Genomic DNA, 26,735 nt, shown 5'->3' with positions numbered 1-26,735 from the left:
TTTCAACCAAAATCAAAATGATACTTTTTTTAAGCAACCCGTTTTGAACCAGATTCACTTTTCTTATAACCCATTCTGAGTTGAACCAGTTCAACCTGTTACCATGCCCAACCAGACCAGCCCGCTTTATCCTATTCAAAACATGTGTTTAACCCAAACCAAATTGATATTTTTTAATAACCCGTTTTGACCATAACTCATTTTTCTTATAACACGTTTTATCTAAACCGGAATTCATATTATAAACAACGTTTTGACCTGATCTCAGTTTGCTTTTAACCAGTTTTGAATCAAACTAAAATTGATACCGTTTGACCCAAACTCAATTTTCATATAATCCGTTTTGACCCTAAACCAAAATTGATGCTTTTTAACGAACCCGTTTTGAACCAAATTTACTTTTCTTTTAACCTATTATGACAAACCTGTTTGGTTTAGAGAAATACCAACACGAACAACGAGAAGCTAAAAAAACCAACACATAAACAAAATGGTCAGCTGAATTCAACACGCGGACTATACATGTGCCAGACGCAGCTAATCACTGGGCCATAAAAAAGTTATGTTTACAGGAACATACTCGAACCTGTGTAAAAGCATACATGAAAACTTATACAATGCTAAGCATAATATTATAGGCTGGTTTAACCAAAAAAAGAAACACACAATGTTATTTGTTGGGAAGGAATCTAACTGCAACATCTTCACTTGATGTGTAACTTGCTTGGCCTTTCATGCAGCTTTAAATATGCAAAACAAAAATATATAATCAAAAAATACGTCATATGAACATCAACGATGAGATAGTTTTTATCATTATAGGAAATGCATTAAAATACATACATATAATTGAATCTGAGAGGGCGAAATCACCATGAAATTACCCTGCACAATAACCAAGTTTTATCAACTAACCCAAAAGAAACATCAAAGTAATTCATATCACATGCATTACACATTTAAATACATTTAATATTACTCACTCCTCCATTAACAAGTGCATGTGAGACTTGGACAGTGGCAACATAAATCAAAACACAAAATTTAAATCTCAATTAGTTGAACACAATCGATGTATTCGGGTTTCATCAATTTGAATAAAGAAAGAGCAGCATACTGAAATTTAAGGCGCCTTCCTAGCCTGAAATTTTTACTTGTTCTAAAATTTGACCAAATACACTTTCTTCAAGCTACACATCATCCACAACATAACTCGTTACATAAAATGGATCAAACTGTAGCATTTCAACATTATGACGTTGTGAAGTACCAGTCAAATCTAATCTGAGCAATACCAGAGATATTGAAATCAATGCAAAAATCCAAACCCAAATTGGATTGGTTTGAAAGCATGCACATGAAATTAAATGAAACTCTATAATCAATTGAGCCTAAAGAAAACCGGAGAAGATGAATACATACCTGGTTTTTGTTTTGCGACTCCATACTTATAGCAGAGGGCTAGTGCAAAACTTAAACAACATGGTCGATTCAAATCATTAAAGATTAAATTTTCATGACCGATTGAATCCCTAGTAGAATGATAAATGCATCAAAATATTAAAGGCATGTTATAACCTTCAATTAAGTTGTAAAGAAATAATGAATGTTAACTATCTAATAAATATACATATAAACCTTTTGCTTTCTTCTTACCAATTGTGAAGCTTCGTCAACTTGTACCAAACGCTTTAAAAACGTATCGAGGTGATTGGAAATTACTTTTCTTGCCCAATTATGAAATGTCTGTTTTACCCTTGCCATGCAATTATGAAATTACTTTTGTGCCCATCACTCCTCCTTTATATATAAGTATAGATATAGATACAGATAAACAACTTTCAGTGACGTATAATGCGTACTAACAACCTAAATTGTGTATGAAAATAACTGTGGTCATTTAATTCTTATTATGGTATGGTTTCTTTTGATTTCCAATTTTCACGTAACTTCTTTCTAAACTCACATCTAAATGCTGCATTAATTATTTACACTTTTGTCGTAGGTCATGCATGGACATCAAGCGTGAGAAGTTTGGTTATGAGGAGTGGGACTATGTAGGGGGTGTTGGTGAATATGAAGTTGTCATTGAATGCATGTATAAATATAGATATTAAGTTGTGAGTAAATGCAGTGCGGGTTTCATTTTTTTGAATATGTATGTAGGAATATAAGTTGATGAGTTATTATAATTAATATGTGTTTAATAGTGGTTATAATTTCTTAGAATGAGGGTAAAGGTGTGTTTACTGTAGGGTTGAATGGGTGTGAAATGGATATATTCTTCATTAGTGGTGATAAAGGAGGAAGAGTTTTGATGGTTAATCAAGTGAGCAATGTAACCAATGCATAATGTTAGGAGACCATGGGAGCAATCTAATGATCGCTCTCGTCAATATCCTCCCACCTTATTGTTGACAGCCGAAGCCGATGACGATGACAGGGTTGTGCACTTGCACACGTTGAAATTTTTTGGCAGTACGTATTTCATTTTCGTGTCTATATAGTTGTTGGGATAATATATAGGTGACCGGCTTTGGTTAAAAAAAAAACAAGCTACTATATATAAGCTAACAAAGTTAATAGAAACTTAATGAAACGTGGGAGTTAAGAATGTGGGTAGTGACTACAAAAATAATAATAGTAATAACATATTTAAACCATAGACTTTTGTTCGGCAAGGCTATAAATAATAATATTATTAACCTGGTGAATTAATTCATGAAAGGTGTGTTCATATCAAATCCCTAATTTTTTACTTTCCAAAATATTTTTATTAAACTTTCACAAACATAATAGTTATTTTCAAACTTATGTTAATTGTTTGTTTAAACAGTTTTTATATGGTAATTTTGTCAACTTTGTATTATTGTTCCATTAATTTCAATATTGGTAACAGGGTCACTATTGTTTCTTTAAGAACTCTTTTTTGTTGTGAAGTCATAATGACCACCTACGGAAAGTAAATGTAATCATCATTCACAAAGGGAATGACACTCAAGGAATAAAACAAAAAACCATTTATGGCTTGTTTACGTGAGCCATTAAGTTAATTGAATCTTTTCATACATATTGTTTTATCTATTGATTTTACAAATTTCCAACACTACCAAAAGTGTTTTTACAAATTTCCAACACTATCAAAAGTGTGCTTACTTTAGTCCTAACTTTACACTATCATCTTTTTCCTTAGCCCAAATCGCCTCAACTTTTCCTTATTACATCTTTCGAACTGTGAGAAAATAGTGTATAGAGGGTATGATAAGTGGAGAAAAGGGAGGTTGTTATTCATTTGTATGTATGTATGTATGTATGTATGTATGTATGTATGTTTATGTAATAGAAGCACAAGAATGCACTATATATAGGCTAACAAAGTTAATAGAAACATAATGACACATGTGAGTTAAGAATGTGGATAGTCATCATAATAATGATAATAATAATAATAATCTTAATAATAACACATGTAAACCCTTTTGTTTTCTAAAGGATTGAAGAGTAATGTCTCAAAAATTGAAGCTTCATGATGTTGTACTAAGAGCTTTAAGAGTTGATGGATACATTGACAAATTACTTTTCTTGCCCTATTATGAAATGTCGGTTTTGTCCTTCGCACACAATTATGAAAAGACGTTTGTGCCCATCACTCTTTCTTTATATATAACCTTTATATATAATACAAATTATACTTTTTATAGAATAACATAAATTAGAAAGAGAAAGAAAATAACAATTTTTGCCGACTAGTATTATATATATATATATATATATATATATATATATATATAAAGCAAATGCTGGGATATTATAAAAGAAGTTTAGTGGTGACCGGTAGCTTTTTGGAGAGATACCTCGTGGGTGACCACATTCAACACCTATAAAAACTTTTCGGAAAAAAATCACGAAATTTACCCATTAATCGAGAAACGGCAGTGACCGAGGTCAACATCCCATAAAGCTTCGCCCTTGGACTTCTAATTAGATAAAAAGATAATAATAGCAAGTCTTGTATGTTGAAACTGTCATATATTAACAAAAAAGAACTCAAGCCATTTGTCTTCTAGTTTAAACATGGTTTAATTTCATTTATACATGTTCGGTCACTAAAACACGTGTTAAGGTTAAATAATAGCTTAAACAAATATTCTACGATTATTTAAGTAGATGAAATCCTTATCTAGGTGATTTTCATCTAATAAAATATAAAAAGTATCATATGTTCAGTCTCTCAAATACCGCTTTACTCCACCATATTAGTAACTAACGACAGTGACATATCATATAACTTATTATTATTAGGCTGAGGGGTGTGGGGCTTTAACGGGGGCGCTAGAGCCCCTCCGCTCACGCCCCCAGGCGCTAGCACCACACCCCCGGGGCGCGAGAGGGGCGCGAGCACGAAAAACAAAGCAGGCGCAAGCCCCTTAGCGGCTGAGGATGGGCGTAAAGATGCATGGGAATGTGTGATCTAGCCGTTGGACATTTAAAATGAGCCGTTGGGCTCTTATTTAATAAAAAAAAAAGTTTTTTCTTCCTATATATAACCCATTTCACATAAAACAATTACCACAACTTCAAAAAAAAAACCCAAAATCAACCCATCTTCCAAACTTTTTTTTAAAAACATGGCTGGAAATTGGTACCCAAACCTAGATTCAGATTATATTGACGACGATTTATGGTCGTCACCGCACCAACCGATGTTTTATTCGGAGCCGCAACAATCATCCGGCTTTCAACCATCCAACATACAACCGTCTCCTAACTTTGTTGTTCCGGAGACACAAGAATCACACGGTGAAGCTACGGGACAAAGAAGACGCGCCCACCGGAAAAAACAAGTTGCAACGGACGGGTCGGGACCGGCTTCGACTCCGAGGACGAAACGGAAAACCACTCCGTGGTCATCGGATGAGAAGGAAGCCTTGTGTCGGGCTTGGATAGTCATTTCTGAGGATCGGCGTTGCGGTAATTGTTTTAACGTTTTTAAAAATGATTTTTAATAAAAAAGTTAAATAAAAAAGTTAAATGACTTACAAATTTATTTATTCATTTTGCAGCCGACTACCAAAAGAGCAAGATTTTTTGGACAAAGGTTAGGGAGACGTTCTATACGCTCGTTGGGAGTACAGAGCGGAACGCGATATGATTTCGGGTCGGTGGTCCGAAATCAGAAAATTTGTCGGCTTGTTTACTAATCTTTTCAACAGGAACAGCGGTCGTATGAGACCAAGTGGCAGTGATGATTTGGCGGTTTACAATTTCACTGTCGAAGAGTGGAAGCAGGAGCGTTTGCGGAGGTATGGGACGGTGAAGACGTGGGACGATGTAAAGTTGTGGGAGAGGTTGAAAAGGTGTTCCAAGTAGGTTGAGCTGGTGGCGCCGGACGTTGATGCGGAAGTACGGCCGAAACGGACTAAAACAAGTTCGTCCGGAGCGTATAGCACTTCAATCGGGTCGGATTGCCGCGTTGGATTCGACCTAAACATTGCGGGGGAGGAAACGTCTTCACCGCCGAGGAGGCGGCCATGGGACGGGACGCCAAGGGGAAAAAACCGGCTGAGGGGGAAGCCGTAAACATCGCCAATCTTGTTGAATCCCTCAATAAATTCAACAAAACCATGGAGGTGGTCTCTAATGACAAAAAGGAAAAAAGTCGAATTAGAGATTTGGACTTCCTTACTAGAGACTTCAGTAACCTAAATCCGGTCGATCAAATGCTAATGGAAAAGCAAAAGGAACGAATCCGAAAGAGGTTGATCGAAGAAGACCAAGCCGAAGAATAAGAATAATGTTTTTTTTAGTACTTTTATTTTTATTTTATTTTTAGATATTAATGTGTTTTTTCATTAATGTGTGTTTTTTTTAATAATTTATGAGTTTTTTTAATAATAAGTTTTTTGAATATATTTATAAAAAAATAAAAAAAAAAATCCGCTGGAGCCCCTCCACACCAGGGCCAGGGGCTCCAACGGGGGCTCCAACACCCCCCTTATCCAGTTTCTCTCTCTGGCAAACGTCATAATATTATTGGCTGGAGACCCCACTCGCGCCCCCATTAGAGCCCCCCACACCCCTCAGCCTTAACAAAAAAGAACTCAAGCCATTTGTCTTCTAGTTTAAACATGGTTTAATTTCATTTATACATGTTCGGTCACTAAAACACGTGTTAAGGTTAAATAATAGCTTAAACAAATATTCTACGATTATTTAAGTAGATGAAATCCTTATCTAGGTGATTTTCATCTAATAAAATATAAAAAGTATCATATGTTCAGTCTCTCAAATATCGCTTTACTCCACCATATTAGTAACTAACGACAGTGACATATCATATAACTTATTATTATTAGGCTGAGGGGTGTGGGGCTTTAACGGGGCGCTAGAGCCCCTCCGCTCGCGCCCCCAGGCGCTAGCACCACACCCCCGGGGCGCGAGAGGGGCGTGAGCACGAAAAACAAAGCAGGCGCAAGCCCCTTAGCGGCTGAGGATGGGCGTAAAGATGCATGGGAATGTGTGATCTAGCCGTTGGACATTTAAAATGAGCCGTTGGGCTCTTTTTTAATAAAAAAAAAGTTTTTTCTTCCTATATATAACCCATTTCACATAAAACAATTACCACAACTTCAAAAAAAAACCCAAAATCAACCCATCTTCCAAACTTTTTTTTAAAAACATGGCTGGAAATTGGTACCCAAACCTAGATTCAGATTATATTGACGACGATTTATGGTCGTCACCGCACCAACCGATGTTTTATTCGGAGCCGCAACAATCATCCGGCTTTCAACCATCAAACATACAACCGTCTCCTAACTTTGTTGTTCCGGAGACACAAGAATCACACGGTGAAGCTACGGGACAAAGAAGACGCGCCCACCGGAAAAAACAAGTTGCAACGGACGGGTCGGGACCGGCTTCGACTCCGAGGACGAAACGGAAAACCACTCCGTGGTCATCGGATGAGAAGGAAGCCTTGTGTCGGGCTTGGATAGTCATTTCTGAGGATCGGCGTTGCGGTAATTGTTTTAACGTTTTTAAAAATGATTTTTAATAAAAAAGTTAAATAAAAAAGTTAAATGACTTACAAATTTATTTATTCATTTTGCAGCCGACTACCAAAAGAGCAAGATTTTTTGGACAAAGGTTAGGGAGACGTTCTATACGCTCGTTGGGAGTACAGAGCGGAACGCGATATGATTTCGGGTCGGTGGTCCGAAATCAGAAAATTTGTCGGCTTGTTTACTAATCTTTTCAACAGGAACAGCGGTCGTATGAGACCAAGTGGCAGTGATGATTTGGCGGTTTACAATTTCACTGTCGAAGAGTGGAAGCAGGAGCGTTTGCGGAGGTATGGGACGGTGAAGACGTGGGACGATGTAAAGTTGTGGGAGAGGTTGAAAAGGTGTTCCAAGTAGGTTGAGCTGGTGGCGCCGGACGTTGATGCGGAAGTACGGCCGAAACGGACTAAAACAAGTTCGTCCGGAGCGTATAGCACTTCAATCGGGTCGGATTGCCGCGTTGGATTCGACCTAAACATTGCGGGGGAGGAAACGTCTTCACCGCCGAGGAGGCGGCCATGGGACGGGACGCCAAGGGGAAAAAACCGGCTGAGGGGGAAGCCGTAAACATCGCCAATCTTGTTGAATCCCTCAATAAATTCAACAAAACCATGGAGGTGGTCTCTAATGACAAAAAGGAAAAAAGTCGAATTAGAGATTTGGACTTCCTTACTAGAGACTTCAGTAACCTAAATCCGGTCGATCAAATGCTAATGGAAAAGCAAAAGAAACGAATCCGAAAGAGGTTGATCGAAGAAGACCAAGCCGAAGAATAAGAATAATGTTTTTTTTAGTACTTTTATTTTTATTTTATTTTTAGATATTAATGTGTTTTTTCATTAATGTGTGTTTTTTTTAATAATTTATGAGTTTTTTTAATAATACGTTTTTTGAATATATTTATAAAAAAATAAAAAAAAAATCCGCTGGAGCCCCTCCACACCAGGGCCAGGGGCTCCAACGGGGGCTCCAACACCCCCCTTATCCAGTTTCTCTCTCTGGCACACGTCATAATATTATTGGCTGGAGCCCCCACTCGCGCCCCCATTAGAGCCCCCACACCCCTCAGCCTTAACAAAAAAGAACTCAAGCCATTTGTCTTCTAGTTTAAACATGGTTTAATTTCATTTATACATGTTCGGTCACTAAAACACGTGTTAAGGTTAAATAATAGCTTAAACAAATATTCTACGATTATTTAAGTAGATGAAATCCTTATCTAGGTGATTTTCATCTAATAAAATATAAAAAGTATCATATGTTCAGTCTCTCAAATATCGCTTTACTCCACCATATTAGTAACTAACGACAGTGACATATCATATAACTTATTATTATTAGGCTGAGGGGTGTGGGGCTTTAACGGGGCGCTAGAGCCCCTCCGCTCGCGCCCCCAGGCGCTAGCACCACACCCCTGGGGCGCGAGAGGGGCGCGAGCACGAAAAACAAAGCAGGCGCAAGCCCCTTAGCGGCTGAGGATGGGCGTAAAGATGCATGGGAATGTGTGATCTAGCCGTTGGACATTTAAAATGAGCCGTTGGGCTCTTTTTTAATAAAAAAAAAGTTTTTTCTTCCTATATATAACCCATTTCACATAAAACAATTACCACAACTTCAAAAAAAAACCCAAAATCAACCCATCTTCCAAACTTTTTTTTAAAAACATGGCTGGAAATTGGTACCCAAACCTAGATTCAGATTATATTGACGACGATTTATGGTCGTCACCGCACCAACCGATGTTTTATTCGGAGCCGCAACAATCATCCGGCTTTCAACCATCAAACATACAACCGTCTCCTAACTTTGTTGTTCCGGAGACACAAGAATCACACGGTGAAGCTACGGGACAAAGAAGACGCGCCCACCGGAAAAAACAAGTTGCAACGGACGGGTCGGGACCGGCTTCGACTCCGAGGACGAAACGGAAAACCACTCCGTGGTCATCGGATGAGAAGGAAGCCTTGTGTCGGGCTTGGATAGTCATTTCTGAGGATCGGCGTTGCGGTAATTGTTTTAACGTTTTTAAAAATGATTTTTAATAAAAAAGTTAAATAAAAAAGTTAAATGACTTACAAATTTATTTATTCATTTTGCAGCCGACTACCAAAAGAGCAAGATTTTTTGGACAAAGGTTAGGGAGACGTTCTATACGCTCGTTGGGAGTACAGAGCGGAACGCGATATGATTTCGGGTCGGTGGTCCGAAATCAGAAAATTTGTCGGCTTGTTTACTAATCTTTTCAACAGGAACAGCGGTCGTATGAGACCAAGTGGCAGTGATGATTTGGCGGTTTACAATTTCACTGTCGAAGAGTGGAAGCAGGAGCGTTTGCGGAGGTATGGGACGGTGAAGACGTGGGACGATGTAAAGTTGTGGGAGAGGTTGAAAAGGTGTTCCAAGTAGGTTGAGCTGGTGGCGCCGGACGTTGATGCGGAAGTACGGCCGAAACGGACTAAAACAAGTTCGTCCGGAGCGTATAGCACTTCAATCGGGTCGGATTGCCGCGTTGGATTCGACCTAAACATTGCGGGGGAGGAAACGTCTTCACCGCCGAGGAGGCGGCCATGGGACGGGACGCCAAGGGGAAAAAACCGGCTGAGGGGGAAGCCGTAAACATCGCCAATCTTGTTGAATCCCTCAATAAATTCAACAAAACCATGGAGGTGGTCTCTAATGACAAAAAGGAAAAAAGTCGAATTAGAGATTTGGACTTCCTTACTAGAGACTTCAGTAACCTAAATCCGGTCGATCAAATGCTAATGGAAAAGCAAAAGGAACGAATCCGAAAGAGGTTGATCGAAGAAGACCAAGCCGAAGAATAAGAATAATGTTTTTTTTAGTACTTTTATTTTTATTTTATTTTTAGATATTAATGTGTTTTTTCATTAATGTGTGTTTTTTTTAATAATTTATGAGTTTTTTTAATAATACGTTTTTTGAATATATTTATAAAAAAATAAAAAAAAAATCCGCTGGAGCCCCTCCACACCAGGGCCAGGGGCTCCAACGGGGGCTCCAACACCCCCCTTATCCAGTTTCTCTCTCTGGCAAACGTCATAATATTATTGGCTGGAGACCCCACTCGCGCCCCCATTAGAGCCCCCCACACCCCTCAGCCTTAACAAAAAAGAACTCAAGCCATTTGTCTTCTAGTTTAAACATGGTTTAATTTCATTTATACATGTTCGGTCACTAAAACACGTGTTAAGGTTAAATAATAGCTTAAACAAATATTCTACGATTATTTAAGTAGATGAAATCCTTATCTAGGTGATTTTCATCTAATAAAATATAAAAAGTATCATATGTTCAGTCTCTCAAATATCGCTTTACTCCACCATATTAGTAACTAACGACAGTGACATATCATATAACTTATTATTATTAGGCTGAGGGGTGTGGGGCTTTAACGGGGCGCTAGAGCCCCTCCGCTCGCGCCCCCAGGCGCTAGCACCACACCCCCGGGGCGCGAGAGGGGCGCGAGCACGAAAAACAAAGCAGGCGCAAGCCCCTTAGCGGCTGAGGATGGGCGTAAAGATGCATGGGAATGTGTGATCTAGCCGTTGGACATTTAAAATGAGCCGTTGGGCTCTTTTTTAATAAAAAAAAAGTTTTTTCTTCCTATATATAACCCATTTCACATAAAACAATTACCACAACTTCAAAAAAAAACCCAAAATCAACCCATCTTCCAAACTTTTTTTTAAAAACATGGCTGGAAATTGGTACCCAAACCTAGATTCAGATTATATTGACGACGATTTATGGTCGTCACCGCACCAACCGATGTTTTATTCGGAGCCGCAACAATCATCCGGCTTTCAACCATCAAACATACAACCGTCTCCTAACTTTGTTGTTCCGGAGACACAAGAATCACACGGTGAAGCTACGGGACAAAGAAGACGCGCCCACCGGAAAAAACAAGTTGCAACGGACGGGTCGGGACCGGCTTCGACTCCGAGGACGAAACGGAAAACCACTCCGTGGTCATCGGATGAGAAGGAAGCCTTGTGTCGGGCTTGGATAGTCATTTCTGAGGATCGGCGTTGCGGTAATTGTTTTAACGTTTTTAAAAATGATTTTTAATAAAAAAGTTAAATAAAAAAGTTAAATGACTTACAAATTTATTTATTCATTTTGCAGCCGACTACCAAAAGAGCAAGATTTTTTGGACAAAGGTTAGGGAGACGTTCTATACGCTCGTTGGGAGTACAGAGCGGAACGCCGATATGATTTCGGGTCGGTGGTCCGAAATCAGAAAATTTGTCGGCTTGTTTACTAATCTTTTCAACAGGAACAGCGGTCGTATGAGACCAAGTGGCAGTGATGATTTGGCGGTTTACAATTTCACTGTCGAAGAGTGGAAGCAGGAGTGTTTGCGGAGGTATGGGACGGTGAAGACGTGGGACGATGTAAAGTTGTGGGAGAGGTTGAAAAGGTGTTCCAAGTGGGTTGAGCTGGTGGCGCCGGACGTTGATGCGGAAGTACGGCCGAAACGGACTAAAACAAGTTCGTCCGGAGCGTATAGCACTTCAATCGGGTCGGATTGCCGCGTTGGATTCGACCTAAACATTGCGGGGGAGGAAACGTCTTCACCGCCGAGGAGGCGGCCATTGGGACGGGACGCCAAGGGGAAAAAACCGGCTGAGGGGGAAGCCGTAAACATCGCCAATCTTGTTGAATCCCTCAATAAATTCAACAAAACCATGGAGGTGGTCTCTAATGACAAAAAGGAAAAAAGTCGAATGAGAGATTTGGACTTCCTTACTAGAGACTTCAGTAACCTAAATCCGGTCGATCAAATGCTAAAGGAAAAGCAAAAGGAACGTATCCGAAAGAGGTTGATCGAAGAAGACCAAGCCGAAGAATAAGAATAATGTTTTTTTTAGTACTTTTATTTTTATTTTATTTTTAAATATTAATGTGTTTTTTCATTAATGTGTGTTTTTTTTAATAATTTATGAGTTTTTTTAATAATACGTTTTTTGAATATATTTATAAAAAAATAAAAAAAAAATCCGCTGGAGCCCCTCCACACCAGGGCCAGGGGCTCCAACGGGGGCTCCAACACCCCCCTTATCCAGTTTCTCTCTCTGGCACACGTCATAATATTATTGGCTGGAGCCCCCACTCGCGCCCCCATTAGAGCCCCCACACCCCTCAGCCTTATTATTATTCATTACACCCACATTTTCCCAAAATGAAATTAATTATTATTATGTCACACCCGTACACGTATCACCTTTATTGACTGCATGAATCACCTACCCTTACCTCCTTCTATAAATTCAGTGATATAACTAACCTCTTAACTATAACTAATAATAATAACTATCCAATTGAAGATGAGTGAACCTAAGAGTATCCACCAATTAGGCTTACAAGACCTGTTGAACACTGGATTGGCAGTATACGATGCGAAGTTGCTGCAGATCGAGCTTAATAACGCGATTAATGGCGCCATTAGCTCCAGTCCAGTTGACCGATGGCGTGAGATCACTTCTAGAAGGTTGTTGAAACCGGATTATCCTCATTCGCTGCATCGGCTTGTGTACAACGCGGTGTACGATAACTACGATGTGGCTGTTTATGGTCCGCCGCTGTATTGGTTCCCGTCAGAGTAAGCTGTACTGCTGCTTACGTGTACAGATGTACGGTGTTGATTGATTTGAATATTTGTCTAATTGGATAGTAGATTGTTAAAATTAGGTTCATTGGATATGTAGACAGAATTACAAATTTTGTCCTTTGAAAAAAGCCAAATTACGGTTCGTGTCCTTTGTTAAGTTTCCTTGCAGGCGGTGTACTTTAAACATTTTTTTCCTACACGTTATGTCCTTTACGCTAACTGGGTTAGAAAAACTCAGTTAAGTATGACATGTGCCAGACATGTGATGGGCATAATTGTAATTTTAGTGTATCTTTAAATTAAAAAAAAAAAGAAAATATATATAATCCCCTCCTTTCTCTCTTCTTTCTCTCTAAGCCACCACCATCACCATAAACTCCGGCCACCATAAACTCCGGCCACCGCAAACGATCCATATCACCCGAACCTGACCCATCCTTTTCCAAAACCCGTATCCCTATCACCCGAACCCGACCCATCCTTTTCCAAAACCCATATCCCTATCACCCGAACCCGACCCATCCTTTTCCAAAACCCTCCACTGAGATCTGCCCGAATCTCGCCGGAAAATCATTGGTGGTTCGAGATCTTCCCGAATCTCGCCGGAAACAACCACCACCACCGTTAACATGATCAGATATAACCACATCTGTTAGGTTAAGTGGGCTAATCATAACATCTTACCGGAAAATCGGGCTAATCATAACATCTTACCGGAAAATCGGGCTAATCATAACTCCGGCCGGAATTTATGGTGGCTGGAGTTAGGTTAAGTGGGCTAATATAACCAGATCTGTTAGGTTAACCCGGATCTCAGATTTGTTAGGTTAAGTGGGCTCGCCGGAAAATCGGGTTAGGTGACTGTAATAGGCGATGGTAGGGGTCGGGTGGAGACGGTAACAGGCGATGGTGGTCAGTGGAGGGTTTCTCTCTTCTTTCTCTCTAATATGGACATGGTCATCACTCTGCCTACAACTTGGTATTCAGCAACATGCATACAGGGTTATGTTTTCTTTGAGGAATTTCATCGAACACATGGTCTGCATACTTAAAAAGATGGTAAAAAACAAAGCAACAAACATGCAGATAATAATAATAATAATATTATTACTGATGAACAAACCGCTGTGAGTGATCTGGTTTCGAGTAACGACTGAAGACGAAAGTGGGCGGAGAGAAAGTGAACGGGAAATAACGCCGGAGATTCTTCGAGCGGCCATTTTTGTCGTCTCTCACTATCCCTATAAGTACGTGTCCACAGTTGTTGCATATATGATATGATAAGATATACATATACACACACTAAGCAAAGCAGCTGATAACACATGATCTTGTGGTATTGGTTGTGAATTATTATTTTTTTTAACGTATTTATATTTTATATTATCTATAATATAAAAGGATGGTGGCCGGAGTTTTGGAAAAGGATGGGTCGGGTTCGGGTGATAGGGATACGGGTTTTGGAAAAGGATGGGTCGGGTTCGGGTGATAGGGATCGTTTGCGGTGGCTGGAATTTATGGTGGCCGGAGTTTATGGTGATGGTGGTGGCTTAGAGAGAAAGAAGAGAGAAAGGAGGGGATTATATATATTTTCTTTTTTTTTTTAATTTAAAGATACACTAAAATTACAATTATGCCCATCACATGTCTGGCACATGTCATACTTAACTGAGTTTTTCTAACCCAGTTAGCGTAAATGACATAACGTGTAGGAAAAAAATGTTTAAAGTACACCGCCTGCAAGGAAACTTAACAAAGGACACGAACCGAAATTTGGCTTTTTTTTAAGGACAAAATTTGTAATTCTGTCGGATATTTATTTATAAGGCAAATGAAATTAACGTGCTAAACGTGAGAATCAAGTAGAGTAATTATATATACAATTAGAGTAATTATGTAATTATATCATGGAGTAATTATGTAATTAATCAATGATTTGATTACATAATTACTCTACTTGATTCTCACGTTTAGCACGTTAATTTTATTTGTATTTAATCCAAACTCATTATTTATATCTCCTCAAAATATGATTATTTTGACCTAATTAAAGGAAGCAAATAAATAGTGTAAATCGCTTAGTTTTCCGAGGAGAACACAAGCATAGTGTTTGTTTTCCATGAATTAACACATTTGTTGTTGACAAATCCGGGCAAGAAAGTGACGAACAAATTAGTTCAACTTAGAAAAAATCGATGGAAGATTAATCCGTCGGTAACAGGAATTAAACCGTGGTTTAGTTTTACGTCGGCTCCTTACGAATGCGTCAGAAAAACTCCCAATCTGTTGGATCCGCCGGAAATGGAAAACGTGGCGACTTCTGATAGGCCACATTAATACGTCGGATCAGCTTTTTGTTTACGTCTGATCCGACATTAAATTTTGGCTATTTTGGGAATTCTTTGAAAACTATGGCTAAAGGTGAAAACCTTGGTCAAAATTGGCTATTTGGGTAATTTTCCCAATAAACAGAGAAAGTAATTCATTAAATAATAACTTAAATTACCAAGGACAGCCAGAAAACACCTAGAGCTAATTTTGGAAAGGTTCTATTGTTGGAAACATGTGGAGAAAGTTTTTTTTGGTGGAATCGGAGGCTTTAGGACAATATCCGGCTCATCATGACCTTTCCGTTGACTGTTTATGGGCCTCGTAATTCCACTTGTAGTCCAAGTTATGCTCTTTTTTAGTTTGAGCCGTTTTTGCCCTGTTTTCCACTATCAAGCGGTGCCATATAAGAGTCTGTCAACTCTTGGATCACTGGATCAGTTCCTGATCAAATTGTGATACACATTTGATGTATATTTTAATTGATTCGGAGAATGTGTTAGTTTGATCTGCAATTGAACTGCTTGTATGTTTGTTTCTGATGCTTGTAGTTATATGTAACAAGTTACGTGTTCACTTTATTAATTAGGATTGATTCTCAACAAACAAACTTGTGGAAAGTTATTGAAACTCATGGTCCAAAGCTTCTAGGAGCAGCATACAAGGACCCTATTACAAGTTTTAAACAGTTTTACAAGTTTTCGGTTCAACATCCAGAGGCAAGTTCAGGACAATTCATCAAAGTAACAAACAGTTCACAATTTTGGATTCATTTGATGAATTTTGTTATTTTTCGACCTGTGTTCAGGTATACTGGTCAATTGCCTTGGAAAAACTTTCGATTCGATTTCATCAACCTCCAAAGTGTATTTTGGACACCTCGGATAAATCAAACCATGGGGGCACGTGGCTTCCTGGTTCAGTTTTGAACATTGCTGAGTGTAGTTTGCTATCAGCTAATGAAAAGGTTGCAATTGTATGGCGTGATGAAAGATTTGATAATCTTGATGTGAACAAGATGACATTAAAAGAATTGAGACAACAAGTAATGTATGATCAATTTTCATTTGATTAGTAAACGATTCTTTGTAAATTACATATTTTAGGGTCTTCATGTAAAAAAACCTTTTTTATCCTTAACTTTATTGTTGAATATACAGGTTGGTTGCAAATGCATTAAAAATATTGTTTTCAAAGGGAGATCCAGTTGCAATTGATATGCCAATGACTGTGACTGCGGTTATTATATATTTAGCAATTATATATTCTGGACTTGTGGTTGTATCAATAGCTGATAGTTTTGCACCAAAGGAGATTGCTACACGATTACGGGTGTCAAAAGCAAAGGCTATTTTTACTCAAGACTATATTGTTCGAGGTGGTAAAAATTTTCCGTTGTACAGGTAATAACTAATTAACTACATATGAGTTAATCATGCTTATAATATTGAAGCTTTATTATTATTATTATTATTATTATTATTATTATTATTATTTATTTATTTTGCAGTCGTGTTATTGAGGCTACTGATTGTAGAGTTATTGTGGTTCCTGCGATTGGAGAAAACATAGACATCCAACTAAGAAAACAGGATATATCTTGGGAGGATTTTCTTTCTAGTACAAAACACCTTTCTAGGTATGGTACTAATTCTATTTAAACGTGTATATTATTGATACGGAATTTATGCAAGAGTTAGCTAGCTGACTCATACCTCTAGACCGACTAGACAGAGGCAGCTGGACTAAAAAAGGCCCAACTTAAGAAATGCATAAATCCCGTTACATTGGACCCATATGTAGGGGTGTAAACAAGTTCGGCTCGCTTAGCTTATGAGAGCCCGAGCTTGAGCTCAACTCGTTTTGAGGTCTATTTCTAAAGCTCGATCTCAACTCATGAATAGTTTTTCAAGCTCAAGCTCAGTTCGGGTTCAGCTCGTTTTATTTATTAACTAGTGTATATACATTATTAATTACTTTTCATATACATGTATTTTAGTTATATTTTTTATATATAACATAATATATATTATTTAGCTATTTTTTTACATAACTTTTTATATAATAGTAATTATTATATAAAATATATATTCAGTATATTAAAAACAATTTATACAAACAATACGTTCGTTTAGGCTCTTGAGCTAGCTTGAGCTCGATAAATGAAGCTTGGGCTCAGGCTTGGGCTGTTGATTAAACAAGCACAATTTTAGACTTGACCTCAGGCTCGACCTCGTTTAAGCTCTGCTTGATTCAAGCTTTTAGCAAGCTAATCTCGAGTAGCTAATGAGCAGCTTGGCTTGTTTACACTTGACAGTTGACACCCCTACCCATATGTATTAGATGGATATGGTTTCCAAATTCCAACATTTGGAGCCCTGATTTCCAACTCAACGGTTTTCCCCAAGTTTACTACTTTGAATTTATTTACCTTCAGTGTAAAAATGAGTAATTTATGTGCTTATTTAGAAAGCCAGTTTGATTATAACGAAGTCCATTTCAGTTTTACAAATTTGGGCTCAACCTGCAAAATTTGGATCTAGCCTATAAAAGAGGGCTTGATGCAATAGTCTATGCATTAAGTATTATATCAATTTTTTTCCTGTAAAAATGCTCTTTATTATTTCTGCTTCCACTCCGCATCAATTATGTTTAATAATCTAATTATAAAAAAACGCAGGCCTGACTATTGCAGTCCAGTATATCAATCAGCAGACTCGGTGACAAACATACTCTTCTCTTCAGGAACAACAGGTTCAAAGATTGCTATTTGCATATGATCTTATTTTTATTGATTTAGTTCTTTTTTGTTACTCAACTTTTTTTGTTTCTTTTAGGGGATCCTAAAGCTATACCATGTACACAAATTTCTCCCATTCGAGCAGCCTCTGAAGGATGGGCCCAGTTGGATCTTCAGCCTGGAGATGTTTTTTGCTGGCCCACAAATTTGGGCTGGGTAATGGGGCCCATTTTACTTTATGCAAGTTTTTTAAACGGTGCAACATTAGCTCTTTATCATGGCTCTCCACTTGGTCATGGTTTTGGTAAATTTATTCAGGTTGGTTTTTAAAACCTTGTCACATGTATATAAGATGGAAATAAAAGGCTTGTTGTAGAAACAAGCAACCAACTTTGGTAAAATTTATATTTTAAAACCCAAAAATCTTCAAAAAGTTTTGATAAATTGTAACAAACTTTCAAATATTGTGATTTAAGCTTAATCTGGCCCAGTCAAAATGGCGGTTGAAGTATCGGTAACTCTGACCATATTGACTTTTTTGGCATATGGAAATTGGTTAGTATAGAAGACTCCCTTAAAATTTTGAAACTTTGATGGTTTTTTCCTAAACGCTTAAAAAAGTATGATGCAAAGTAACTGACTTTCAAATATTTTGAGTTTGCACTAATTTTGACGTTATTTTACTAATTTCGTGAAAATAACGTAAAAGTGGTGGAAGGTTAATCAGGCATCATGTGGTGGCCGTTGATAGCCGAAAGACAAGGGTACATGCACCAATCGGCGGTGTCCCAATGGTTGAGTGTTATGTGCCTTATGTCCAAGGCTTGATGCAAAACTACTATCAAGCCGGGGGGTCTCACCGGAAGCAGCCTCTCTATTCCTAAAGGGTAGAGGTAAGGCTGTCTACATCTTACCTCCTCAGACCCTACCATAGCTTTGCTATTGGTGGGATATACTGAGTACGATGATGATGATGATTTATTGACCCCATAATGAAGTGATTGTTGACGAGTCGGTAACTTTGACCATGTTGACTGTTTTGCGGAATATGGAAATCGTTTAAGTTAGAGGATTTCCTTAAACAGAAAATGTTGAAACATTGATTGGTTTTTTTTAAGGTAGAAAACCCTGTTTACCTATAATATAAAGTTAACCAAAGTTGTTTACTTTTCAATTCAGTTTAGCATGTTACCCTTTGAAAAAGCCAACCAATACACGTGTTGTTTTCTAGGATGCAGGAGTAACAATTTTGGGCACCGTTCCAAGTATAGTTAAAGCTTGGCACAGTACAGGATGTATGGAAGGCCTAGATTGGACAAAAATCAAGTAAAACTAAAGCGCACGTTTTTAATGCAAAATCGCGATGTTATGAAGCTTAATTTGTATATATTTTCAGGTTATTTGCAACAACCGGTGAAGCATCTAATGTTGATGATGACCTTTGGCTATCTTCAAGGGCTTATTACAAACCGGTTATTGAATGTTGTGGTGGCACTGAGCTTGCTTCATCTTATCTTCAAGGGAATGTTTTGGAGCCACAAGCTTTTGGCGCTTTTAGCTCTCCTTCATTGACAGCGGGTGTTGTAATTCTTGATGAGCATGGAGTTCCTTATGTAAAATCTCTCAAAATTCTTAAATGAAACATGGGTTTCTCAAGATTGTTGTGTTTGATTCGTTTTGGTCTTTTTATGTGTGTTATGGCAGCCGGATGATGAACCATGCGTTGGTGAAGTGGGCTTGTTTCCTATTTACATGGGAGCAACCAATAGACTACTTAATGCAGATCATGAAAAGATTTACTTTAAGGGAATGCCTATTTACAATGGAATGGTATGATCATATATTATTTATTAAAAGGGCAACTTTACACTATAGTAACCAAGTTATCTTACTGTCCCCACTAAAATCAGTCAGTTTTTTTATTCTTCTAAAGCCAGTCAGATTTTCTATTAAGGCATTCCGATATTGTAAATTTGTTTTGGGAATGCTTGATTTTTTGAAAATTACCTGAGGCAAATGAAACATATATGAATCTTGGTTACCATTTAGTGATAAGTTTTTTTTTCTCCAATTTGACTTACATTGAACAATTATGAAACTTGGTTATCGTTTAGTGATTATCTTTTCCCCTATTTTTGACTTAAGTTGAACAATTATGAATCTTGGTTATTCTTTAGTGAATTTTTTTTCCGATTCGACTTCAATTGAACAATTATAAATCTTGGTTACCATTTAGTGGTTATTATTCTTTTTTCCAATTTGACTTAAGTGGAATAATTATGAAGCTTGGTTATTAATATATTTTTCTAGTTGAATTAAATTGGACAATTACCAAACTTGGTTATTATTTGCTGATTGTTTTCTTCACCATTACCTCCTAATTTGTGTTAATTTTGAAAAATATAATCACTAAATAATAACTAGTATTCATATGTGTTCCAGATCACTCAATTTTTTAAAAGAAGTTAAAGTATTTATAAAATAAATTCACAAGATTGGAACCACAAATGAAATTTGAATGCCTTTAAAATAAGAAAAGGTACTTTAGCGAAACACTTAAAAAAACATAATGAAACTGATCGCGTGCTGTGTTTTTCCAGCAACTCAGGAGACATGGTGACATCATCAAGAGAACGATAGGAGGCTTTTATATTGTACAAGGCAGGGCTGATGATACCATGAACCTTGGTGGCATAAAGGTAAAGAAGTTGTTATCACAACTCTATTAACAAAACTATAAAAAACGAAGAAACTAAAACGGTTACGTACATGCAGACAAGCTCGATTGAAATCGAGCGAGTGTGTGAACAAGCTGATGTCAGCATCATGGAAACCGCTGCAGTAAGTTGTCAACCCCCAACCGGTGGTCCAGAACTGTTAGCCATATTTGTGGTACTCAAGCAAGGATTCAACGCTCAACCAGACAAGCTAAAGATGATATTCTCAAAGGCCATTCAAAGAAACCTTAACCCATTGTTTAAGGTTACCTTAATACGCGCTCTTGTATTTATAAAATTACTGCAAGAGTTGGTTATGTGTTTTTAATTATGTTAATTAACAGGTAAGCTTTGTTAAGATTGTTCCGGAGTTCCCTCGAACGGCTTCTAACAAGTTACTTAGAAGAGTGTTAAGAGATAAATTGAAGGAAGAGCTTCACAGGCGAAGTAAAATATAAGCACATGGGTACTGATGCTAAATAAATGTAAGTTTTTTCTTGAATGTAAGTTACTTAGATGATAATTACTATTCAATGGTGCCTGTTATGAAGCCTATTTCTTCTTTATATGGGAATGAAAGGTGTAATGGGTCAACACATTTATTAATATGTATTTAGTTTGATCATGACAATTGTTAATTGTTAAGTGCTGGTTATAATTGTTATGCTTGGTTTTAGTCCGCATAGGTTTAAAATGACGCTTGGGAGTTATAGACAGTGAGGTGGTTACAGTTTGATTGATCATGTCGTTTCATACTTCCGTTCAACTGCTTCAACTACTACATAAACGATGTCAAAAACAGATTAAATTGTGTGATTTGTTCTTGATTTGTAGTTGATATTTGAAGAGGTGAAACAAAAGTACATGAAAATGAGAACAAAATATATGTTTTTGCGGATTTAGTTGTGGCCTTCCCGTTAAACTTTAGACAAGTGGATAAAAAACGAACACGATTTGCATAAAACTCTTTTTATTAATTGAGAAGCGAATTACATAATCCAAAACAAAGAGCTAAAGGATAAACCAATAAGGAAAATATTTATTATCTTTGATATCTTCCAAGCCACCTCACAGGATCTTAAGACTTAACTGAACCACTGTACGCTTTCAAGCTATAGCCTATAAGTCCTTTTCTAACTCTCGTCCATATGCTTTTCTGATGACACTCTTGACATAATCCGAGTAGGATTCATGCTTGTAGAGTGGTCTCTCTCCACTTTTAAGCACTTCTGGCAATGGTCCAATATTGTCATTAGGCTTTGGGCTCAAAAATATCGGGACAGAAATCCTGTTATTGCTTCTATTAGCTCTTACACGATGCTCGACATTTTTGAACCTTGCCGTTACTCATTATTTGAAGTGTATCTCGTAACATTGATCACCAAAGATCCGCTAACCCGGGGGGGGGGGGCATGAATTCATGTGCCTCGATATGAATGGCGCACCGCATCCACAGTGATCTCCGGGTTAGGACACAATTTCATAATCTGAAAGAAACCCCATTTTGTGCTGCATGACATACTTGCTTCTGATACTTTTGGGTCATCCCAGTTGGACATATCAAATTATCAATGACTGGGTAGGGACTTGATTCGTCTGCAATGTTCGTATCGAAATGTTCTTCTGGATGTTGAATGTATTGATTTGGTACAGACTGGAGTCCTAGTTTTGATAAGCCTTTCATTCCTTGACCTTGGTTCGTCACAAAATCAATAATATTGAGTGGCTTTGGGTTGTTGATCGAAATAGATGGAAACATATACGTTATTTGGACACCATATGCGTCTATAAAGCTCGTATAGGGGCTATACGACCTATATAGACTGGAAAAGCTGCCATCAGTACATTAGTTAGTCATGTGAGGGCTATACGACTCGTAAACACACCATAGGGGTGGTGTTTGAATATAACGACCCTTAAGCTATTGAACACTGAGGGAGGAGAGAGCTTTGGGAAGAGTCTACTCAAGGTCACAGTGTCTTATTTTGTAGAATTTAAGTTTCGATGTAACATTTTTCAATTTTAAAAAAATGATATCCTGTGAGCTAGCTTTTCTAGGGCCTTAATTATACAAAAAAATCAGAAAGTTGGATTTTAAATCGATCTATACTAGAGAAGGGTATAGCCATTGACAGATGCATGATTTTTCATCAACAGAGGCAAAAATACTACATTTATTTATGTAAAAATCGTTACGTGGTTATTATATTATTGACAAGTTAAAACCGAAATACAAATCATGAAAAGGAAAACAAAATTTTATGCTTTTTGCGAACTCAATTGTAGCCTTCCCGTCATGTGCCTTTCTAAAGAAATGCTTGACATAATCCGAGTAGAGTACATGCTTATAGACTGGTTTCTCTCCACTCTTAAGCACTTCTGGCAGCGGTCCAATAATGTCATTAGACCTCGGGTTCACAAATATCGGGATTGAAATCCGGTTATTGCTTTCATTAGCACTAACACGATGCTCAACACTTTTGTACTTCCCGTTACTCATGATTTGAAGTGCATCTCCAATATTAATCACTAAAGATCCGCTAACCAGGGGTACATGAATCCAGTTCATGGTATGTGTGTTTCGCACATAAAGCCCTCCGACATCATCTTGAAGCAGGACTGTTAGCGTGGATACATCTGAATGACTTCCAACACCCACTACGAGCTCTGGGTTAGGACATTTGGGATAGTAGTTAAAGTTGATCCTTTTTGACCCCATTAGTATTGATTCTTTGCTCTCGTCGATCTCTTTCACGTTTAATCCGTTCATGAGTATCTGAAGTAGCTTCTTGACAATAATTTCAGAACTCTCTATGTACGCTAAAGCTTGATTCCTGCCATGAATTCAATTCGTAGCACACACAAATATACTAGAGGTGACACTTTGATCGATCATATACTAATTATCAATTGGTAGATTTGTGTCACTTAAATCTCACACGAATCAAATGGATGTTTTGAAAAGTTGCAAACTTTAAAAAAGAAATATATTTGATCAACCCAAGTATCAAAATCGGATTCTAAAATCAGGTTCATTTTCGTAAAAAAAAATAATAATAAAATAAAATTTGCTTAGGATCTTAACACGCGAGAATGCAATTACACACATTTTTTGTATACGATTTCTGAAAAGCAAACAATCATATGCACATATTATAGTTGAAGTGAGTTTTAGTGAGAAAAATTCATTTCAAATATAGTGATTATATACTATTCTTGTCAAAACTTGAAATTAAATGTATAACTATAAACGGGTGCTAAATGTGTATAGACGCAACATATATACTTACCTGCATATGGGAGGCCAAAGGGAAGCAGCCTCGCCACACGACACAAACAAGAGGCTGAGATAATCCTTCCACTCGAGTACTTTCTCGGCTTCAGGAGAAAAGCTTGTACCATACCAAATATTATTGGTAACTGATCGCTTTTTTGAGTATTTCAGCTTTTCTTCTGCCGGCAACCCAAAAAGCTTATGAGTTGCATCTTTAACATCCTCAAGAACATCTATAGGGACACCATGGTTTACAATCTGAAAGAAGCCCCATTTATGTGCTGCATCACATACTGCTTCTGCTACTTTCGGGTCATCCGAGCAGGACATATCAATGACTGGGATGGAGTCATGATGCACTTGTGTAACGCTCCTATCGTAACATTCTTCTGGAGGTTGAATGTATTGAGTTGGTAGGGACTTGAGTCCTAGTTCTGCTAAGCCTTTCACTCCTTCACCTTGGTTGACCACAATATCAATAATATTGTGTGGGTTTGAGTTGTTGATTGATGGAGCCATGGTTCGAAGAGATATGAATAATATGATGTGCGTAGACGAAGTAGCTAATGTCCAGACGGGTTCGCTTAGATGCTTTGTGCAGATTAGAAACCACCTTATATCAATATGTTTTAGACTACAAAATATGAAAATATACAACAAAAACTCTTATATTGTTGCCAGTGAGAAGAAAAGTTTTCTTGCAACATTTTTCATTTTATGTTTTCAATCTCTCTTTAATTTCATTAGCTTTTCAAGAGGTTTACGCCTTTACGGCATCTGAGGCGTTGCTCGGGTAATGGAATCGGGTTCTTTGGGTAGTACAAGTACACTTCCATTGAACTCACGGGTAGTGCAACCAGCTCGTGCAATTCGGGTTATACTACCCGAATATATGTAAACCTCAGATGAATTATTGTTGTTATGCATTTGGGTACTTAGAAACACCGTCATCCATCAATGTGGGTACTCTAGGTAAATATGGTGTCTTTAAATGATTGGTTGGATGATTTAGGTTCATTTTGGTACTTCTTCAAGCACCCTTCATACTCTTATACAAAAGCTTAAAAATTAATGTTGAATTCAAACTGACCTATACTAGAGAAGGTCATTTATGGCTAGTACTACAAGAATTTCGTTGGTGGGACTACAAAGAACATGTTAGATCTAAACGGGTCAGGTTTTTAAGACGATATGGTCAAAATAGGTCGGGTAAAATTCACGTATGTTAGTTTGGAAATAATTTATAATTATAATTTATTAATAAATACTAAGTTGAAATAAGAGAAAGAGAAAAGTAAATTGAGTTACAAAATTGTGAAATGTGGCCGTGGATAGTTATTTCTCAAGTTGAAAATTTATATATTAGGATTGAGTGAAAGTTGAAATAAGAGAAAGAGAAAAGTAAATTGAGTTACAAAATTGTGAAATGTGGCGATAATCGAATACAGTGTTGTCAGACACCTAAGTTTAGACGTAAAACTCTTCAAAACTACGTCGTTTTTACTAAAACCCCTTAAAGATAAAAAAACTAAGACTGACAATTTACTTCCATTATATTCATGGCAAATTACATTTTTTTTTCTTTTCATTTTTCTCCAATTGAAGCGTATTGCAAGTGTAACTCAGAGATATTCTTCCTTTTTTTTCAATTTCTTTCCACCAAGCAAAATATGAAATCTAACGTTCTCCAAAATTACACCAACTTTGCATATAATAAGACTTGAATCCTCAAAAGTCATCACTTAAGTTAAGAGAGACTCTACTATATCTTATTTTTCTTCTTGATACCATAGAACTATAAGCCCTTTGGTGAGAGATAGTTAATACACTAATCATATCTTATGCATAAGAATAAAAGATATATATAAAATACATCTTTAAGGATACCTAAATAATCCTAGCTAGTAAAAAAATAAATCAGATGTCGTCAAATAACTAGTGACACGTGGGATTGAAATATGCTTGAAACAATGAAGTTGACAAATGAAGGAGCAGAGAGCGTTGGGAAGAGTCTACACAACATTTGGAATGCATGCAGGAATTCTTTTGATTTGGAAGTTCAGATTTTGGATTGAAACTAGGGGACTGTTATACAAATTACTAGGGTCATTCTAACGCTATTACGTCCAAATTAATTTTAGAGGGCATTTATACCAAGTGTTGTGAGTGAGGGCGCCAACATGCCACCTTCCCCATGGGTGTGGTTTGGTGGCGCCCTTACTCAACACTTGGTGACATTATGTGTGTACTTTAAATTTTACACTATTGACCAGGAATTAAGTGGAGGCCTTTCACCCTCTATGTATTATATCCGCCCCTAGCATAGAAATTACGGGTAAACATTTATCAAGTCATGTAAGTAGGTGAAATAAATATAAAGGCCCGTAAAAACTATGGGTAAACATATCAAGGATAATAATTAATATAATCCTACGAATCATGGCTAGTCAAAGATTGAGATATTCTCTCCATAAGCTATGTCTTACGTATAATTATAATTAAATGTATTCCTAGTTAGCTTTCAATTCTTATATATATATGTGTGTGTGTGTCTTGTTGTAACAGACAAAATGTGTTTGATTATACTCTTATTATAATATTGTGGTTTTTTATCATCTTTTCTAAATCACTCTATTCTTGTTAAAACATTTACCAGGGCATGCAAGTAGGTGAAATAAATATGAAGGCGCGTAGAAACTTAGTGCCGTTATTGTTACAACCTTTTTAGTATATTAATTATTTTATTATAAGTTATACGAGCGTCGCTAGTGTTTATTGTGCTGATAGGTTAGATTTTTTATTTAGTGTCAGTATTTTAATGAACTTAGCCCATACGAGCTGAACCCACAATAGTGCACCGCCGCAACACAATGGATACATAAACTGATCCGACTTGTCCCGCCGTAACGCGTCAAATAATCATTAGTCACCTGACCTGCCTTTCCCAAAGTTGGAGTGGGGTACCTGTGGCCACTCG

The 26,735-nt window shown here is 37.4% G+C and overlaps 1 protein-coding gene and 1 pseudogene across 2 annotated transcripts; one reads left to right on the top strand and one right to left on the bottom strand.

Moving 5' to 3' along the window:
• Window positions 1-12,408: 12,408 nt before the first annotated feature.
• On the top strand, window positions 12,409-21,136 carry LOC143620316 (putative CoA ligase CCL12). Of its 2 annotated transcripts, XM_077092017.1 has the most exons (13): window positions 12,409-12,690; window positions 15,617-15,746; window positions 15,836-16,077; window positions 16,188-16,430; window positions 16,538-16,666; window positions 17,708-17,781; window positions 17,865-18,085; window positions 18,999-19,093; window positions 19,164-19,380; window positions 19,472-19,597; window positions 20,368-20,466; window positions 20,543-20,749; window positions 20,829-21,136. In XM_077092017.1, exons 1-13 carry the CDS (start codon window positions 12,416-12,418, stop codon window positions 20,940-20,942), a joined length of 2,172 nt encoding a protein of 723 aa, XP_076948132.1. In that variant the 5' UTR covers window positions 12,409-12,415; the 3' UTR covers window positions 20,943-21,136. The 2 variants fall into 2 exon arrangements, with proteins under 2 accessions (XP_076948132.1, XP_076948133.1); XM_077092018.1 differs by lacking the exon at window positions 15,617-15,746 and having other exon boundaries at window positions 12,570-12,690.
• A 1,551-nt stretch (window positions 21,137-22,687) lies between these two features.
• On the bottom strand, window positions 22,688-24,379 carry LOC143620237 (feruloyl CoA ortho-hydroxylase F6H1-3 pseudogene; annotated as a pseudogene).
• Between the last annotated feature and the right edge of the window lie 2,356 nt (window positions 24,380-26,735).

The sequence above is a fragment of the Bidens hawaiensis genome, unplaced genomic scaffold, assembly GCF_021521415.1.
Source record: "Bidens hawaiensis isolate Kalapana, Puna unplaced genomic scaffold, B.hawaiensis_p1.1 tig00002553_1, whole genome shotgun sequence".
Classification (NCBI taxonomy): Eukaryota; Viridiplantae; Streptophyta; class Magnoliopsida; order Asterales; family Asteraceae; genus Bidens; species Bidens hawaiensis.
Note: the sequence above shows the minus strand (reverse complement) of the source record. Positions and strands in the feature narration are given on the sequence as shown.